This window comes from Lepus europaeus, chromosome 9 (assembly GCF_033115175.1).
Source record: "Lepus europaeus isolate LE1 chromosome 9, mLepTim1.pri, whole genome shotgun sequence".
Taxonomy (NCBI): domain Eukaryota; kingdom Metazoa; phylum Chordata; class Mammalia; order Lagomorpha; family Leporidae; genus Lepus; species Lepus europaeus.
In genome coordinates, this window is record NC_084835.1 from 125,579,374 (window position 1) to 125,598,620 (window position 19,247).

A 19,247-nucleotide genomic window follows, 5' to 3' on the forward strand; every position below is an offset into this window, starting at 1 on the left:
GGGTCCCGGTTCTGCACAGTCAGGGACCAGGACCCTGACGGTGCAAACGCGGGGACACGAATCCCTGCGGGTTTGGGGTACACCGAGGGGCAGCTCGTCGGCCCCGCCGTCTCCCTTCCTTTGCGCGCGTCCTGTTTCCCGCCTTTCAACAAACCCGGTGCCTTCGGTCCCGGCTCCCGCCCACACGGGTCCCGGGAGGCCGCCGGCGAAGCCTACCGAGCCCCGGGGCTCACCCGGCGCCGCCCGCCCTGCCCTCGACACGCGCGCTGATCAGCCGCCACGCTGCCCATACGCACCGCCCACGGCCCCGCCCACGACCACGCGAGCACCGCCCACGGCCCCGCCCACGACCACGCGAGCACCGCCCATGACCACGTGGGCCCCGCCCCTCGCGCACGATCAGACGACGCCGCGCCGTCGGCTCTCCGCCTCCGCACGTTGACTCGAGCCTCGCCCCGCCTACACGCCGGCCGTGTCCGCACGAGCCAAGCCGCTCACACACGACCAGTCGACGCCCCGCCCACACACCGCCCATAACCACGCGAGCCCCGCCCCTCACGCACGACCACACGGCGCCCCGCCCGCACGACGTCCCGCCTCCGCACGTTGAGTCGAGCCCTGCCCCGCCCACACACCGCCCCGTCGGCGCACGAAGGGAGACGCTGCTGTTGCCCCGCCCACACGCCGCCCCGTCGGCGCACGAAGGGAGACGCTGCTGTTGCCCCGCCCACACGCCGCCCCGTCGGCGCACGAAGGGAGACGCTGCTGTTGCTCCGCCCACACGGCGCCCCGTCGGCGTCCCGCCCACCACACGGCGCCCCGCCCGCACGCACGACCACACGCCGCCCCGCCCACACGGCGCCTCGTCGGCGCGCGACCGGAGACGCCGCTGTCGCCCCGCCCACACGCCGCGCCGCGCACGACGGGAGGCGCCGCTGTCGCCCCGCCCGCACTTCGCGACATGTGGGCGGCCGCCGGCGGGCGGTGGGGGCTCCGCTGCGGGCTTCGGGCGCTGCTCGGCCGCTGCGATGCGTCGCCGTCGCCCGGCTCGGCGCGAGGCGTGTGCGTCACCGCTGTCTCTTGCGGGAGCAAAAACTTGCTCAAAAAATTTGCCTCGAAAGCCAAGTAAGGGGGTGCTGGGGGGGTGTCAGGGAGTGGGGGCCGTGGGGGCGGTGTCAGGGAGTGGGGGGCCGTGGAGGGGCGGTGTCAGGGAGTGGGGGCCGTGGGGGCGATGTTATGGAGTGGGGGCCGTTGTGCGTGGGGGCCGTGGGGGCGGTGTCAGGGAGTGGGGGCCGTGGGGGCCGTGGGGGCGGTGTCAGGGAGTGGGGGCCGTGTCAGGGAGTGGGGGGCCGTGGAGGGGCGGTGTCAGGGAGTGGGGGCCGTGGGGGCGGTGTCACGGAGTGGGGACCGTGGGGGCGGTGTCACGGAGTGGGGGCCGTGCGGGGCGGTGTCAGGGAGTGGGGGCGTGGGGGGCGGTGTCAGGGAGTGGGGGCGTGCGGGGCGGTGTCAGGGAGTGGGGACCGTGGGGGCCGTGTCAGGGAGTGGGGGCCGTGGGGGCGGTGTCAGGGAGTGGGGGCGGTGGGGGCCGTGTCAGGGAGTGGGGGCAGTGGGGGGGTGGTGTCAGGGAGTGGGGGCCGTGGGGGCGGTGTCAGGGAGTGGGGGCCGTGGGGGCGGTGTCAGGGAGTGGGGACCGTGGGAGCCGTGGGAGCGGTGTCAGGGAGTGGGGGCCGTGGGGGCGGTGTCAGGGAGTGGGGACCGTGGGGGCCGTGGGGGCGGTGTCAGGGAGTGGGGGCCGTGGGGGGCTGTGTCAGGGAGTGGGGGCCGTGTCAGGGAGTGGGGGCGATGGTGGCGGTGTCAGGGAGTGAGGGGCCGTGGGGGCCGTGTCAGGGAGTGGGGGTGGTGGGGGCCGTGGGGGCGGTGTCAAGGAGTGGGGGCCGTGAGGGACTGTGTCAGGGAGTGGGGGCCATGTCGGGGAGTGGGGGCCATGGGGGCCGTGTCAAGGAGTGGGGGGCCGTGGGGCCGTGGCATCCCGGCGGCGGCTGTGGCAGGGCGGCTCCTGGGCTGGGGGTGCCCCTGTGGCCCCCGCCCCCGGCTCCCTGCTAACCTGGGGTCCACCACTCTGTGCTCTGTCCTGCTCTCTGTGGGGCTGACACCGCCGTGTGTTTTAGGATTTCTCTTATTGCTGATTGACAGGCAGGGAGAGAGGCCTCCCGTCCCACCCCGATGCCTACACAGCCAGGACTGGGGCGAGCCCGGGGCATCCCTGCCCACACAGCCAGGACTGGGGCGAGCCCGGGGCATCCCTCGTGGCGTCTTGAGCTCTGCACCACGTGCCATCCCCAGACAGTTCAGACTCTGCTGAACCTAACGGGTCACCGTGAATGTAAGCTTTTTTAGGGCGCAGCCGGTAAAGCCTCCGACTGTGGCTGGTTCGAGTCTCGGCCGCTCCACTTCCAATCCCGCTCCCTGCTCAGGAACTGGGAAAGCAGTAGAAGATGGCCCAAGTGCTTGGGCCCTTGCACCTGTGTGGGAGACCCGGATGGAGCTCCTGGCTCCTGGCTTCAGCCTGGCCCAGCACTTTATGTACTGAAGACTTGTTTATTTGGAGGAGAGAGTGATAGAGTGAGTGAACACCTGAGAGAGCGCTGCCGTCTGTGGCTCACTCCCCAGATGGCCCCGAGGGCACACCACCACAGCCAGCAAAGCCCATCCTGGTCTCCCGCGTGGGTGATGGGGGCAGTGGGCCAGTCCCTGCCTTTCCTGGCCCATTAGGGAGCTGGAGTGGTAGCGCACAGGGGCTCCAGCCAGGGCTCCAGCGTGAGTGCCAGCACTGCCGGCGGCAGCTTAGCTCTCTGTGCCGCGACTTTGGCCCCTTCACAAACTCTTTAGAACAGGTTCAGTAGGTAGTTCCCGTGCCGCACCATCTCCTAGGGCCGTTCTGGTTAGTCAGATGGCTGTGGATCCGTGCTTGCCCGCGAGGCCTTAGCTCTTCCCTTCTGCTCTGTCGCTGGCCTGGTCATTAGTTTGGTTTCTCTGGCGGCCAGACACGGGTTATGGATTCCCGGGGGAGCCTGCCACCTACAGAATTGTCAGATTGTAGACCCCGGCCAGCAGCCCGGCCTGTGCCTATCCGGTTTCTGCACCGTGAGCTCTCTGGAGATGCCACCATGTGCAGCCCACACTGCCCGGACACGCTGGGAACTCTGCGTCTTCTCTCCCCTTACCTAGCGTACTCCTCTCAGCATGGACACAGGCATTAGAGTTAGTGGTGCTGGCCGGCGCCGCAGCTCAATAGGTTAATCCTCTACTTGTGGCGCTGGCACACGGGGTTCTAGTCCCGGTCGGGGCACCGGATTCTGTCCCGGTTGCCCCTCTTCCAGGCCAGCTTTCTGCTGTGGCCAGGGAGTGCAGTGGAGGATGGCCCAGGTCCTTGGGCCCTGCACCTGCATGGGAGACCAGGAGAAGCACCTGGCTCCTGGCTTCGGATCAGCGCGGTGCGCCGGCCGCATCGGCCGTTGGAGGGTGAACCAATGGTAAAGGAAGACCTTTCTCTCTGTCTCTCTCACTGTCCACTCTGCCTGTCAAAAAAAAAAAGAATCAGCAGTGCTGCCCCCTGCTCAGGCTGCCTGGGAGTCCTTCCAGCCCGGCTGTCGCTCTCACAAACCATCACGTGTTGCTGTGTCTTCTGTCACTCTCAGTTGTGTGTGAGCACTCTCTGGACTCTGGAATGCTGTGGTGTGAGCGCAGTCTGGGTTTTGCACATGTGAGCACTGCGTGTGTGAACTCTGTTTTGTGTGTTGAGCGCTCTGGGTTCTGTGCAATTGAGCACTCTGCACATGTGAACGGTTTTATGTGTGTCGAGTGGTCTGGGATTTGCCTGCATGTACACTTTGCACGTGTGAACTCTCTGTGTTTTATGTGTGTTGACTGCCCTGGGTTTTGCGTGTATGAGCTCGCTCTTGCTTTCTTCCTAGCACTGCAAATTGCTCCAAGTCTGTGTTTTTTCTGCCTCAGCTCTCGTATCAGCTGTTTCTCCAACGAGGTTTTTTTCCCTAATTTTTAAAGATTTATTTATTCTGTTGAAAGGCAGAGTTAGAGAGAGAGAGGTTCACTCTCTAAATGGCTGCAACAGCTGGAACTGGGCCCATCTGAATCCAGGAGCCAGGAACTTCTTCCAGGTCTCCCACGTGGGTGTAGGGACCCAGGCACATTCCCAGGGAGTTGGATCAGAAGTGGAACATCCAGGACTCAAACCAGTGCCCTTATGGGATGCCAGCACCGCAGCCAGCGGCTTTACCTGCTGTGGCCCAGTGCCAGCCCATCTCCAGGGAGTCTTGGTCCCTTCTTTGGGGAAGTGCTGATGGAAGATGTGGTCTGTGTGCTTGTTGCCAGCAGGGTGTCTCTCGGCCCCCTCTGGCATTGGTACTGAGTCTCGTGTCTGTTCGTTCCTGTTGGTTACGGTCTCCCTTGCTCATCCTAGCCTCTCCTTCCTTACCTGTAACTCCAGCCCTACACGGGCCTTGCTGCCACCATGCACCATTTTCTTAGCTTATGTGCGTCACAGAAGTGTAGTTGTGAACCTGTACCTCCAGGAGAAAAGCTGAGTCAGTGAGCGTCTGGTGCTTGCGTTTGTCCATTTTTCGGTTTTATCACGAAATACCTGGGGCTGGGACTTCGTAAATAAAGTAGATTCACTTAGCTCACACGTCCGCAGTACAAGGACATGAGGCTGGCGGGCCACATGTGGACAGCGTCCTGGAGAGCACTGGGCTCCCAGAGCAGTGTCAGCTACTTCTGAGGGCGCTACCAAAGCCCATCAGCTCTTAGCATCACCACCCTCGAACCGGCGCCCATATGGGATGCCAGCACTGCAGACGGGGCTTCCCCTGCTACACCACCGTGCTGTCCCGGGATACGATTCTGTTTTCTTCCCTTAGGAAGAAGTTTTGGTACGAAGGCCCCTCCTTGGGACACTTGGTAAGTGCAGAGCCGTCAGGAGGGGCCTGGGGTCTGGTCTTCCCACTTTAGCCCTGGGGGGGGGGGGGGGGAGTGTCTGGATGGGACTGGAGGCCAATGGTAACAGGGATTTGAGCCTTTAAAAAAAAAAAAAAATTGCCGCCATGGAAGCTGTGCAGCCAGTCATCTGATCCAAGTCTCACATGGTTACATCTGCTGAGTTTTAGTGTGTCGGGGCTGAGGCTCCCTTACCTGAAGTCTTGGGAACAGGAGTGCTTCAGGCTTTTTGATTTTTTTAGATTTTAGAATGTGTATTGATAATGAAGTATCTTGGGCATGGAACTCAGTCTACACATAAGATTTGCTGTTTCATGTGCACCTTATGTATGTAGCCTATAGTAATTTTTTAGAAAGATCTATTGAAAGCAGAGTTAGAGATAGAGAGATCTTCCATCTGTTGTTTTGCTCCCCAAATGGCCGCAATGACCAGGGCTGCTGGGCCAGCCTGAAGCTAGGAGCCTGGAAGTCCATCTGGGTCTCCCGCATGGGTGCCCACTTGGACTCCCTGGCCCATTAGCAGGGAGCTGGATTGGACGTGGCGCACTGGAACTGGAAGCAGCACTCGGGATGCTGGGATCGCAGGTGCTGCGTGATCCACGGTGCCGCATGCCCTCCCCGGCCGGTGGTGGTTTCATGTTGTTAGCATGTTGTTAGCATGCCTGCATGTGGCCTGTGGCCTGTCACATGGGGTTAGGTGTGGCATTTTCCACATGTGGCATCATATCAGTGCTCAGAGTTGGATTTGGGTTTTTGCGTTAGGGATGGTCAGCCTGTACACTAAATGGCTCCTGGTGGAAAAACAGGTCCATGTGTGCACTGAAAGCCAGGGAGCTGTATGTTGTGATAGGGTAAGTTTCACGATACGTGGAAGAGCTTTGTTGAAAGAACGTGTACTTGTAACCTTAGAGAGGGGCTCGTGATACGGGAGGGGCCGGGCCCGTAAAGCAACGGCGTCCTGCCAGGAGCCCCGTGGCTGAGAGGAGCCCTTCACAGCCCCCGTGTGAGGCAGTGTGAGGCAGTGGTGTGTCGTGCACACGGGCAGCTCTGCCTTACACGTGCTTCCTTCCGCGGAGACCTCCAGGTCACCCAGGCTGGAGGCCCTGATGACGAGCACCGCCAGGAAGACCCGGAAGGAAGACCACGTGCGCCTGAGGGCCCTGAACGGCCTCCTCCACAAAGCAGTAGCCGAGCTGCTGAGCACCCCCGAAGTGAGCCAGGAGATCTGCGACCTGTGCGTGGAGGTCTCCAAGGTAGCCTGAGCAGCAGAGGGTGGTGCGTTGGGACCACAGGCCTGGGGCTCGCTTGTCACACAGTCGTCGGTAGTGGCTGCTGAAGTCACACGAAGTCTGTCATCCAATTCCAAAGACAGGCCCCATGCTGTGGTGCAGGGGGTCAAGCTGCCACCTGCAGCACTGGCATTGAGTCCCGGCTGCTCCGCTCTCCATCCAGCTCCCTGCTGATGTCTTGGGAGAGCAACAGCAGACGGCCCGAGTGCTTGAGCCCCTGCCCCTACGTGGGAGACCTGGATGAAGCTCCTGGCTCCTGGCTTTGGCCTGGCCCAGCCCTAGCTGTTGCCTGTTGGGGCCATTTGTGCAATGAACCAGTGGATGGAAGATCTCTCTCTAACTCTCTCTCTCTCTCTCTCTCTCTCTCTCTAACTCTGCCTTTCAAATAAATAAATAAATCTTAAAAAAAAAAAAAAAAATCCCAAAGACAGAGGGCACCTGTGTTGAGTGTGAAAGCAGCCAGTTTGCTGCTCTGACCAAGCCGTGCATGCCACGTTGGTGGGTCAGTGATGAGGCAAGACGGGGAGGGTCCGAGGGTGTGCCAGAGGCGGGCACCTGCCTCTCCCTCGTGTGAAGACAGAGAGGGTCCGAGGGTGTGCCGGAGGCGGGCACCTGCCTCTCCCTCGTGTGAAGACGGAGAGGGTCCGAGGGTGTGCCGGAGGCGGGCACCTGCCTCTCCCTCGTGTGAAGACGGAGAGGGTCCGAGGGTGTGCCGGAGGCGGGCACCTGCCTCTCCCTCGTGTGAAGACGGAGAGGGTCCGAGGGTGTGCCGGAGGCGGGCATCTGCCTCTCCCTCGTGTGAAGACAGTGGAGGCCGCTCCCTCCGGCTGCCCGGGGTTTGCCAGGAGGAAGTACGGCAGTTGGGCCCTTCTGTGAGCGTCCCAGGGCAGGTTGGGAAGGGTTGGTTGACCAGGTGGTTGGTGGGAGGTGAGGTTTTGGTGTGTGTGCCCTGCATTACCAGCTGTGGGCACCCCGCAGCCACTGACGGCGGCCCTGGCCGTGTGGCACAGCTTTCCTGGGGACAGGTGTCAGGAGCTGACACGTAAACCAAACAGTGACGGTGGGGCTGTGCGGGTGTCAGGTCTCTGTTTCCCCAGACTTCTCAGCCTGCCGTGTGTACTGGAAGACCACACTCTCTGCTGTCCAGAACCAGCGCACAGAGGCCGCCCTGCAGAGGAGCGCCGCACACATGAGGTGACGTGGCCCGTGCTCGCGGCTCTCCCACAGGCGGTGGCCTTCGCGACTTCTCGTTGAGTGAGAACGTTTTGGCGGCATTTTCCTGAATGTTACAGTTTGCGTTTTCATACAGGCCATAACCTAGGTCTGTGTTTCTTGAAGTGCGGCCCCAGGGATCCGGTGACCCTTGCGGGCGAGGGGTTGGTAAGGTTAGAACTCCCAGGTGCTGCTTGTCGTCTGTGCAGAAGCCCAGGGGAGGGACCGCGGCACTGGTGCCGGTGCTCAAAGTGGATGATGTCGCTGCTTTTCCTCACCAGTGCCCTAGAGGAAGGGGCGGGACTCCCCAGTCTCACGGAGACGGGAGCCTTGCGCACAGCTTCCTAGTGCCCTGTGCGATCTCCGCAGTCTGCCGAGACCCTCACCGGGAGGCTGAGGACCAGACTGGCTGTTCGCTCTGGGTGTTGGCAGGAGTCCTGTCAGAAGTGCGGGCCTGAGCCGCCGCTTCAGGGCAGCCATGGACCGTAACTGTTGTGATAAATGTCAGCTCTCGTGTGAAAGTCAGGATTTTAGAAAACTTCAGTTCACGCGGTGACCTTGACGGGTGGGATCGGTGTGGACGTTAGCAAATCTGAGCAACTTTGTCAGTGTTTTGAAACCTGCATAACTCACGGCGTTGTCCCGGAGGTTCGCGGCAAGGCACCACTGGCTGCGCGTGGCCTGTCCACACTGCGGCTCCCGGTGTAGGCCGCAGGCAGGAGCGCACTCGTCTGTGAAGCTGTTTGTCTTCTGTTTTAGCCAAAACAAGGACAGGAGGCAGAAGTGGCCATGAGGTCCCTGCTGCTTCCGCCGAGCAAGGCCCCAGGCCGGGTGCAGACGCAGCGATGCCGTTCTCCTTGACGGGAGCTTTTAAATACGCAGCTTTTTTTGTTATTTGAAAGGCACAGTTACAGAGGGAGAGGGAGAGAGAGCCTCCCCCTGACTGCTGTGGGTGGCGTGTGCTGTGTCCCCCGACTGCTGTGGGTGACATGTGCCGTGTCCCCTGACTGGTGTGGGTGATGTGTGCCGTGTCCCCTGACCTCTGTGGGTGATGTCTGCTCTGTCCCCTGACTACTCTGGGTGACGTGTGCTGTGTCCCCTGACCTCTGTGGGTGATGTGTGCTCTGTCCCCTGACGCTGTGGGTGACGTGTGCCGTGTCCCCTGACTACTCTGGGTGACGTGTGCCGTGTCCCCTGACTACTCTGGGTGACGTGTGCCGTGTCCCCTGACTACTCTGGGTGACGTGTGCTCTGTCCCCTGACCTCTGTGGGTGATGTGTGCTCTGTCCCCTGACTACTCTGGGTGACGTGTGCTGTGTCCCCTGACCTCTGTGGGTGATGTGTGCTCTGTCCCCTGACTACTCTGGGTGACGTGTGCTGTGTCCCCTGACCTCTGTGGGTGATGTGTGCTCTGTCCCCTGACACTGTGGGTGACGTGTGCTGTGTCCCCTGATCTCTGTGGGTAACGTGTGCCGTGTGCCCTGACCTCTGTGGGTGACGTGTGCTGTGTCCCCTGATCTCTGTGGGTAACTGTGCCGTGTGCCCTGACCTCTGTGGGTGACGTGTGCTCTGTCCCCTGACCTCTGTGGGTGACGTGTGCTGTGTCCCCCGACTGCTGTGGGTGACATGTGCTGTGTCCCCTGACCTCTGTGGGTGATGTCTGCTCTGTCCCCTGACACTCTGGGTGACGTGTGCTGTGTCCCCTGACCTCTGTGGGTAACATGTGCCGGGTCCCCTGACCTCTGTGGGTGATGTGTGCTCTGTCCCCTGACACTGTGGGTGATGTGTGCCGTGTCCCCTGACTACTCTGGGTGACGTGTGCTGTGTCCCCTGACCTCTGTAGGTGACGTGTGCTGTGTCCCCTGACCTCTGTGGGTGATGTGTGCTCTGTCCCCTGACACTGTGGGTGATGTGTGCCGTGTCCCCTGACTGCTGTGGGTGACGTGTGCTGTGTCCCCCGACCTCTGTGGGTGATGTGTGCCGTGTCCCCTGACACTGTGGGTGACGTGTGCTGTGTCCCCCGACCTCTGTGGGTGATGTCTGCTCTGTCCCCTGACTACTCTGGGTGACGTGTGCCGTGTCCCCTGATCTCTGTGGGTGATGTCTGCTCTGTCCCCTGACACTGTGGGTGATGTGTGCCGTGTCCCCTGATGCTGTGGGTGACATGTGCTGTGTCCCGTGATCTCTGTGGGTAACGTGTGCCGTGTGCCCTGACCTCTGTGGGTGACATATGCCGTGTCCCCTGACTACTGTGGGTGACGTGTGCTCTGTCCCCTGACCTCTGTGGGTAACATGTGCCGGGTCCCCTGACCTCTGTGGGTGATGTCTGCTCTGTCCCCTGACGCTGTGGGTGACGTGTGCCGTGTCCCCTGACTGCTGTGGGTGACGTGTGCTGTGTCCCCTGACCTCTGTGGGTGATGTGTGCTGTGTCCCCTGACCTCTGTGGGTAACGTGTGCCGGGTCCCCTGACCTCTGTGGGTGATGTGTGCTCTGTCCCCTGACACTGTGGGTAACGTGTGCCGTGTGCCCTGACCTCTGTGGGTGACGTGTGCTGTGTCCCCTGATCTCTGTGGGTAACTGTGCCGTGTGCCCTGACCTCTGTGGGTGACGTGTGCTCTGTCCCCTGACCTCTGTGGGTGACGTGTGCTGTGTCCCCCGACTGCTGTGGGTGACATGTGCTGTGTCCCCTGACCTCTGTGGGTGATGTCTGCTCTGTCCCCTGACACTCTGGGTGACGTGTGCTGTGTCCCCTGACCTCTGTGGGTAACATGTGCCGGGTCCCCTGACCTCTGTGGGTGATGTGTGCTCTGTCCCCTGACACTGTGGGTGATGTGTGCCGTGTCCCCTGACTACTCTGGGTGACGTGTGCTGTGTCCCCTGACCTCTGTGGGTGACGTGTGCTGTGTCCCCTGACCTCTGTGGGTGATGTGTGCTCTGTCCCCTGACACTGTGGGTGATGTGTGCCGTGTCCCCTGACTGCTGTGGGTGACGTGTGCTGTGTCCCCCGACCTCTGTGGGTGATGTGTGCCGTGTCCCCTGACACTGTGGGTGACGTGTGCTGTGTCCCCCGACCTCTGTGGGTGATGTCTGCTCTGTCCCCTGACTACTCTGGGTGACGTGTGCCGTGTCCCCTGATCTCTGTGGGTGATGTCTGCTCTGTCCCCTGACACTGTGGGTGATGTGTGCCGTGTCCCCTGATGCTGTGGGTGACATGTGCTGTGTCCCGTGATCTCTGTGGGTAACGTGTGCCGTGTGCCCTGACCTCTGTGGGTGACATATGCCGTGTCCCCTGACTACTGTGGGTGACGTGTGCTCTGTCCCCTGACCTCTGTGGGTAACATGTGCCGGGTCCCCTGACCTCTGTGGGTGATGTCTGCTCTGTCCCCTGACGCTGTGGGTGACGTGTGCCGTGTCCCCTGACTGCTGTGGGTGACGTGTGCTGTGTCCCCTGACCTCTGTGGGTGATGTGTGCTGTGTCCCCTGACCTCTGTGGGTAACGTGTGCCGGGTCCCCTGACCTCTGTGGGTGATGTGTGCTCTGTCCCCTGACACTGTGGGTAACGTGTGCCGTGTGCCCTGACCTCTGTGGGTGACGTATGCCGTGTCCCCTGACTGCTGTGGGTGACGTGTGCTGTGTCCCCTGACCTCTGTGGGTAACATGTGCCGGGTCCCCTGACCTCTGTGGGTGATGTCTGCTCTGTCCCCTGACACTGTGGGTGACGTGTGCCGTGTCCCCTGACTGCTGTGGGTGATGTGTGCTGTGTCCTCTGACCTCTGTGGGTGACGTGTGCTGTGTCCCCTGACCTCTGTGGGTGATGTCTGCTCTGTCCCCTGACCTCTGTGGGTGACGTGTGCTGGGTCCCCTGACCTCTGTGGGTGATGTGTGCTGTGTCCCCTGATCTCTGTGGGTGACGTGTGCTGTGTCCCCTGACCTCTGTGGGTGATGTGTGCTGTGTCCCCTGACCTCTGTGGGTGACGTGTGCCGTGTCCCCTGACTACTCTGGGTGACGTGTGCTGTGTCCCCTGACCTCTGTGGGTAACGTGTGCCGGGTCCCCTGACGCTGTGGGTGACGTGTGCCGTGTCCCCTGACTGCTGTGGGTGATGTCTGCTCTGTCCCCTGACGCTGTGGGTGACGTGTGCTGTGTCCTTTCAGGCATCTTCTGATGGCCCAGCAGACACTGCGCAACGTGCCTCCAATCGTGTTTGTTCAAGACAAAGAAAGCGCAGCCATGGCCCAGGTAGGACTTTCACATAGGAGCTTTGAAGCGGGCTTTGGAGCCGTGTTAGGGTGCTGCTTGGGTACCCTTATGGAGGGCCTGCCCTGGGGTCCTGGCCCTGTCCCCAGTTCCAGCCTCTGGCTCACACAACCCTGGGAAGCAGCGGTGAGCCCAAACATTTAGGTCTTGCCGCCCGCAGGGGAGACCTGGATGGAGTTCTGGACTGAGATGTGGTTTAAACAGCAGTCTGGGGAGCGAGGCCTGTGCCCTGACAGGCCCTGGTCGGGCGCATGAGCAGAAGGGGTTTCGAGAAGCCCAGTGGAAAGGCTGTGGCTGAGACACAGGCTTGGGGGCTGGAGCCCCTGGGTGCAGGGGTGGGTGCAGGGGTGAGAGGAGCCCCTGCTGCTTCACCCCTGGTTCCTTTCAGATTGATCAGTTGCTGGCAGCCGCTGACTTTGGACCCCCAGCTGGAAGAGACGACTCAGGGCAGGACCCTCTCAGGTAGCCACAGGGACGTGTGTGTCCGGTTCCTGCTGACTCCAGGCGTGCAGGTGCTGGTTCCATGGCACTTGCACAGCTCTGTGTCCGCAGGCCCTTTCCTCGCCTCTCTGCTCCCTGGCCCAGCCTGCATCCGCATAGCAGCCCCTGTTGTCTCCGGGCAGCGTTGACCTGCGAGGGCCCCTGGGTCTGCTGTGGGGCCTCTGGGCTCCCAGCCGTGTTATCACACTGTGTGGCTCTGTGAAAGCAAGACAGCAGCCCGTGTTCTAGTGGGGGAGGCGACAGGCACGGCTGAGTGGATCGTGTTCAGGAAGGAACATCAGGAGGTGGGGCTGGGGGCTTGTAGGGCACAGGGTGACCTCTGAGGAAACAACAAAGCTTGCTGGTGGGTGTGGGCCCGCAGGACATGGTGTTGATGGAGGGGGCCCATTTTGGTCTTGGGCAGCCAGAGCAGTCACAGCATCCACAGCCCAGGTGTTCAGCTGGAAGTGTGAGGTTTAAGCACCTGCTGTACCAGAGCAAAGGACCAGCCAGAGGGTGAGAGGCAAGTCGGGAGGCCAATCCTGGGGCTGGAGGCCTTCCCGGGCGGACTGTTGCAGGTGTGGGTGGCCTGTCCTACTTGTGACCCGCCAGGAGTCTCCAACTGACCGCTGTGCTGACCAGGCCTGAGGGAGACACATTGACAGGGTGGGTGCCTGGCATAGCAGTTGGGACGCAGGTTGGGACGCACACATCCCATAACGAGGTGCTGGGTTTAGGTCCCAACCTAGCTTCCTGCAGATGGGCTCGCGGGGTCCCTGTCAGCCCCAGAGGAGACCCACGCTGGTTTCCAGCCCTGGCTTTGCAGGTATCTAGGTAGTGAACCAGTAGACAGGAGGTCTCTCTCTTTCTGTGTCTGACTCTCTGTGGCTCTTTGCTTTTCAAATACATTTGTTAAGTAAATAAGATTGTCTTTAGAAAAAGTGCACTTAGTGTTGGTGCAGCTGGCTGTGCCAGGGCTGTGCCGGCCGTGCCCTGACAACGGGGGAGACCAAGACCAGAACTGCTCTCCTCACTGCTCTCTCTATTCCTGTCACAGACACCAGGAGAGCTCTCGCTGGGTGCAAGTAGGAAGTGGGGGTTGCTATGGTTGTGGGCGTGGCTTGTGCTTCTTGAGAAAACTTCTCCTCTCCCCTCCCAGGAACCCCGACTCCCCACCCCTCTGCGACACCCCAGCACCTGCCGTGCATCCGAGTCTCTGTGGCATCGATCATGAGGCGCTCAACAAGCAAATAACTGAGTACAAACGGAGGAAGGAGAAAGGGCGGGGCTCGAGCCAGTAGCTGAGCTGACAGCAGGCGAGCAGGGAAAGAGGCCTAAGCCCCACGCCAGCCACCCCTCCCCGGAGTCACCTGTTGACCCAGCAGAGTGAAGATGACCTGGGTTCAAAGGTCAACCCAGGAGGTGAGGAGAGGCCCCGGCTGGGCGAAGCCTCAGCTCCCAGTGTCTGCAGAACTGGACCCTGCTGCCCGCTTCCTGGGCAGGGGCGCGAGGCTGCTGCTTTTCTGCCACCTGAGTGGGACTCCTGCAGAAGTCGCTGTTGCTTTAAGGAAGTAAATGGCCATGGTGTCGTGCAAAATCAAAATAGCATTGAAGTCTAGCACAGCAGCTCCACCTGTAGGCGTGGCTGAGTCAGCTCCCAGCGGTTCCTGGTGACCCCGTGACCCCCACCTTGGCTCTTGGAGGAGCAGCAGACTGTCTGGGCCCGTGCCGGCTGGCGTTCGGGCCTGGTCTTTGTGAGGGGCCGGTGACTGAGACAGAGACGTCCAGAGCCTCCGGGGCGGCAGCCTCTGGGCACCAGGAGGAAGCACACTTGCTGTGCCTGGGAAGGTGGTTCTGGCTCCGCCCCCTGCCCTACTCCCAGCCTCTCTAGGTTCCCAGCTGGGTGGCGTGGGTGTGACCTCTGTGGGTGCAGAGGCATCAGCGCTCGCAGTGTCCCTGTGAGGATAAAGGCAGCGGGGGAGCCTGTGGGAGGCCTGCGCTGAGCAGGTGCTCACAGGGGCTGTCGGTGTAGCAGGGGAGGAGGCCAGGGCTTCAGATCCGGGAGGACAGCGAGGCCACCACAGCGATGACCAGCAGGACTGGGTGCTTTTCCCTTGCTGGTCCCCAAACCTGTTTCAGCAGCCCCGTGCGTGGCTGGGTGGACGGCAGGCGGGGGACCCTCTCCTCAGACTGCATCCGTGGACTCGTGTAACGTGAGCAGTGCACAGCACACGTGTTTCCGGCTGAGGTTGGACTGGGCTCGTGCCATAAGCAAGTGGCCTTTCCACAATGTGAGTGCTGTGGTTTTCACACTTTGGTGCCTTGTGTTGGTGACCTTGCTGCTTATAAAAGAAAAAAAACAGCGTGGTGTCCCTGGTGTGCTGATGGGCCTGTGTGGCCTGAGTCACAGCAGCGCTGACGGGAAGTAGTGTGGAGAGTGCCTGAGGCCGTCCTGGGGGGCGTTGTGCGGGCTCCGCGGCTTGGGGCAGCTGCCTTTCCCAAGCGACAGATACGCTGGGCGCCATCACAGCTAGGCCACCCAAGAAAGTGAACCTGGTGGAGCCAGGGGTCCTGTAATGGGACGTCCGGACGTCCGGGGGAGTGCGACACCGAGCATGGGGGAGGCTCTTAACCCCAGGTCTTGTGTACAAAGCCGTAGGTAGCAACTGCACCACATCTCAAAATCAAGGTTCACATCAGCTCTGATTTTGCAGGCCCATGGGAATAAATCTGGGCTGCGAATCAGACTTCGCTGATGCCTGGGTCTGTGCCCTTGTCAGGTGCCTGTGTCAGACTTGAGAATTTCAGGATGGTGAGAGCCGATCAAGGAGCCACGCCGATGCCAGTTGATCTCGGGCCCTTGAAGGCCAGCAGTGGCCCCAGGGTGTCCTCGAGCGGAAGACACTGTCCAGAACACGGCACCGTGTCCGCCCGCCCCACTCCCAAGCCTCTTGCCCGGGAGCAGCACTCCAGCTCCGTGAGCCTCTGTGGCCCTCACTCTGAGGACACCTCCAGCTGTCCGTGGGCCTCTGGTGTTTCGTCAAGGCTGTGCCTAGCGCTTGCCTCGGGCAGGAAGGCCGCAGCAGCAGGGCTGTGTTCTCTGGAGTCCTGGCTGCCAGTGCCTGGTGAGGGTCTCGTGATGAGCTGATCGCGTCGTCAGCCTTCCCCATGTAAAGCTGAGGTTTTCTCTGCAGTTGGCAAGTGTGTTCCTGTCCCGGCCCTCAGCCTGGTTTCTTTTACTCAGTCTACTCAGCACAAGCTCAGCGCACCCGATTTCCCTAACACTGTTCTGTTACTGTGTTCGTTCATCTCATTGCTAAAAATGTCTCTGGTTTGGCCAGGGGGAGCCTATATATGGAGTCTTCAAAAAGTTCAATGAAAAAGGTATAATATGAAGAAACTATGCATGTGCTTTAATTTTTTTCATGAAAATAGACTGATACTAGGTTGTTAGAACTTGTCCAATAGAATCCTAAGAGAATGAGACGTCAGTTCCAAAGAGCTATCCGAGAGGCTGGTGGTGTGGCATAGTGGGTAAAGCTGCTGTGTGCAATGCTGGCATCCCTGATGGGTGCTGCTTTGACTCCTGGAGGCCCCACTTCTGATCCAGCTCCCTACCAATGGCCTGGGAAAGGCAGCAGAAGATGGCCCAAGTGTTTGGGCCCCTGCCACCCACATGGGAGACCTGGATGAAGCTCCTGACTCCTGGTTTCAGCTCAGCCCATCTGAGGAGTAAACCAGCAGATGGAAGATTCCCCACCCCCAACGCTGGTTTTCAAAATAAATCTTTAAAAACAAAAAGCTATCCAAGCAACATCACATTTATGGTGAAGCGTGGGTGGAAGAATGGAGAAGTCATTACTGCCTTACAGGAAGCTTAGGGGACAGTGTTGGCAGTTTGCAAATGGGTAGCTCATTTTAGGAAGAAGCAAGACGATATTGAAGATGAAGCCCCCAGCGGCAGGCCATCTGCGTTCTGTGCAAGGAAAAAAAAACTTGCTCGTGTGCTGTTCCTGGAGGACTGACAGCAGCAACAGCGGCCACTGCCGTAGACATCGAGCTGGTAGACATCGAGCTGGTTCAGTCTACTTAAGTCGAAACAAACTACTACTCAGTAGGTGGCAAGACTGCTGCCGCCAGATTGGGAATTGTAAACACGTGATCAAGACCCGGAAGCATTTCTTGGAAGAATTGGAGGAAGGAGACTTGGTTCTCCCAGAACAACCTGGGGACAAAGCACAATCAAGCAATGGCTGCAAGAAAGGGGAGTGGTCCCGTCACAGGCAAAGATCAGGGCAAGTTTTCTGGAGTGCTGTAGGCATTCTTGTTGAGGCCAGAGATGAGAGTACCTGCTTACTGAGAGTGTTTTGAGAAAGCCAGCCAAGGGGCTGGCGTTGTGGCAGAAGCCAGTAAAGCCACTGCCTGCAACACCAGCAGCCCCCATGGGCACTGCCTCAGGTCCCAGGCTGCCCTGTTTCTAATCCAGCTCCCTGCTAATGACCTTGGAAAAGCAGCAGAAAATGGCCAAAGCATTGGGGCCCCTGCCACCCATGTGGGAGACCAGAATGAAGTTCCTGGCTCCCGGCTTCAGCCTGGCCTAGCACTGGGTTCATATTTCTTTCTCTTTCTCTCCCTCCCTCCCTGTGTAATTCTGAGTTTCAGATACAGAAATCTTTAAAAGGAAAACAAAAACCAGCCAAAGCTTTACCAGAAAAATATACAGGAAAGTTTGATCAGGGATTTCATTTATTTATTTATTTGAAAGAGTTACAGAGAAAGAGGAGAGGCAGGGAGAGAGAGAGAGAGACACATGGGTGCAGGAGCCCAAGGACTTGGGCCAACTTGCACTGCTTTCCCAGGCCATAGCAGAGAGCTGGATCAGCAGTGGAGCAGCCGGGACTCGGACCAGTGCCCATGTGGGATGCTGGCAGTGCGGGCGGCAGCTTTACCACTACACCACAGCGCTGCCCCCAGCAATGCCCTTTGACCACAACAGCCCTGTTTCTTGCTCTCATCAGACAGGGGCAATATTAGAAGTTTTCATGGGAAATAATTAGGCATTTAACTTACTGTCCTATTTGTCTTTTCTTTTTGGTTTCCTACTCTTAAAGAATCTAAAGACATTTTTTTTCTTTAATTAGTGGAAAAAAAGACTACAGTGACAAGGTCACATTCCCAGGACCCTAAGTTCTTTCAGGATGAACTATATGGTTGGTATTTTTGAAAAATAAAGTTTATAATTGTTATTTTTTTTTTAAACCAAACCTTTTGCCGTTGGTTCACCCTCCAATGGCCGCTGCGGCCGGCGCATCGTGCTGATCCGAAGCCAGGAGCCAGGTGCTTCTCCTGGTCTCCCATGCGGGTGCAGGGCCCAAGCACTTGGGCCATCCTCCACTGCCTTCCTGGGCCATAGCAGAGAGCTGGCCTGGAAGAGGGGCAACCGGGACAGAATCCGGCACCCCGACGGGTCTAGAACTCGGTGTGCCGGCGCCGCAAGGTGGAGGATTAGCCTGTTAAGCCACGGCGCCGGCCTATAATTGTTATCTTTTAATACCATTCTCAACATACTTTTGGAGTTCCTTCAAGTTAATGAAGGAAGAGTTATATCCCTGGGGAGCTTTTTTGAAGAATACTATCCCTGAAGACTCCTGTGAGGAACACTGGTATCCCTGGAGAGCCCCTGTGAGAAGCTCTAATACCCAAGAGAGCTCCTGGGAGGACACCTGTATCCCAGGACAGCTCCTGGGTGGACACTCATCCCCCGAACAGCTCCTGGGAGGACACTCGTCCTCTGGGCAGCTCCTGGGAGGACACTCATTGCCCTGGATGGCTCTGGGAGGACACTCATCCCCCGGACAGCTCCTGGGAGGACACCTGTATCCCAGGACAGCTCCTGGGAGGACACTCATCCCATGGACAGCTCCTGGGAGGACACTCATCCTCTGGACAGCTCCTGGGAGGACACTAGTCCCCCAGACAGCTCCTGGGAGGATCACTCATATCCAGGAGAGCTCCTGTACACATCTTTTTCACAGTGGGAGGTTTCTGCAGGTGCCCAATTTGATGTCTCTCTTACCCTGGCCTGAGGGTATTTCTGAGGCAGGCACTGTGGTCCAATGGTTCACAGCTAGACCTGTTTTGTGCTTTCTCTTGGAGTATCAACAACTCTTTTTTATGATTTATTTACTTGAAAGAGTTACACACAGAGTAGGAGAGGCAGAGAGAGAGAGGGGTCTTCCATCCACTGGTTTACTCCTCAGTTGGCTGCTACAGCTGGAGCTATGCTGATCCAAAGCCAGGAGGCAGGAGCCTCCTCCGGGTCTCCCAGGTAGGTGCAGGGACCCAAGTACTTGGGCCATCTTCTATTTCTTCCCCAGGCCATAGCAGAGAGCTGGATTGGAAGTGGAGCAGCCAGGACTCAAACCGGCACCCTTATGGGATACTGGCACTGCAAGTGACGGCTTTACCTGCTATGCCACAGTGCCAGCCTTGACCAACAACTCTTAGGAAAGTGTGGTGGAATGAGGTGAAAAGGTCATATCAAGATGGCTGCTGAGGTGAAAAGTTCATGCCAAGATGGCCACTGAGGTGAAAAGGTCATGCTAAGATGGCCGCTGACAACAGAAACTGCCTGGCAACAGGCTGTGATTGGATGGCTTTGGAAACCACATGACAACAGAGGAAACCACATGACAACAGAGCCTGACGGCAGGCCGTGATTGGATGGTTTCAGAAACTGCCTGGCAACAAGAGCCTGACTGCAACAGGCTGTGATTGGATGGCTTTGGAAACTGCCTGGCAACAGGCTGTGATTGGTTGGGGCATAGACCGCCCCTTGATCGGATTGGCTGGTCTTGGCTATATAAGCTGTTGTACCAACTGTAATAAACGAGTCTGCGGGCTGCTCGCCTCAAGCCTGCTTTCACCCGACTCCCGGGGTCTGTGTGGTGACTCTGCGCCTCTTGCCCTCACCACGCTGCTCCTCTCAGAAACGAAC

At 59.3% G+C, this 19,247-nt stretch overlaps 1 protein-coding gene across 3 annotated transcripts; it reads left to right on the forward strand.

Annotated features, from left to right (window-relative positions):
* The first annotated feature begins 961 nt into the window (after nt 1-961).
* On the forward strand, nt 962-14,612 carry RBFA (ribosome binding factor A). Of its 3 annotated transcripts, none has more exons than XM_062201837.1 (7): nt 962-1,125; nt 4,938-4,977; nt 6,090-6,266; nt 7,384-7,496; nt 11,668-11,752; nt 12,159-12,232; nt 13,410-14,612. In XM_062201837.1, exons 1-7 carry the CDS (start codon nt 962-964, stop codon nt 13,549-13,551), a joined length of 795 nt encoding a protein of 264 aa, XP_062057821.1. In that variant the 3' UTR covers nt 13,552-14,612. The 3 variants fall into 3 exon arrangements, with proteins under 3 accessions (XP_062057821.1, XP_062057823.1, XP_062057822.1); XM_062201838.1 differs by having other exon boundaries at nt 965-1,125; nt 6,098-6,266; XM_062201839.1 differs by lacking the exon at nt 12,159-12,232.
* The last annotated feature ends 4,635 nt before the right edge of the window (nt 14,613-19,247 follow it).

Bases quoted from the DNA above. Each gene is read 5' to 3' on its own strand.
- RBFA (XM_062201837.1), top strand. From the start codon at position 962: ATGTGGGCGGCCGCCGGCGGGCGGTGGGGGCTCCGCTGCGGGCTTCGG. The intron at 6,267-7,383 runs GTAGCCTGAGCA...TGCGGGTGTCAG, and splicing joins TGTGCGTGGAGGTCTCCAAG to GTCTCTGTTTCCCCAGACTT. The intron at 7,497-11,667 runs GTGACGTGGCCC...GTGTCCTTTCAG, and splicing joins AGGAGCGCCGCACACATGAG to GCATCTTCTGATGGCCCAGC.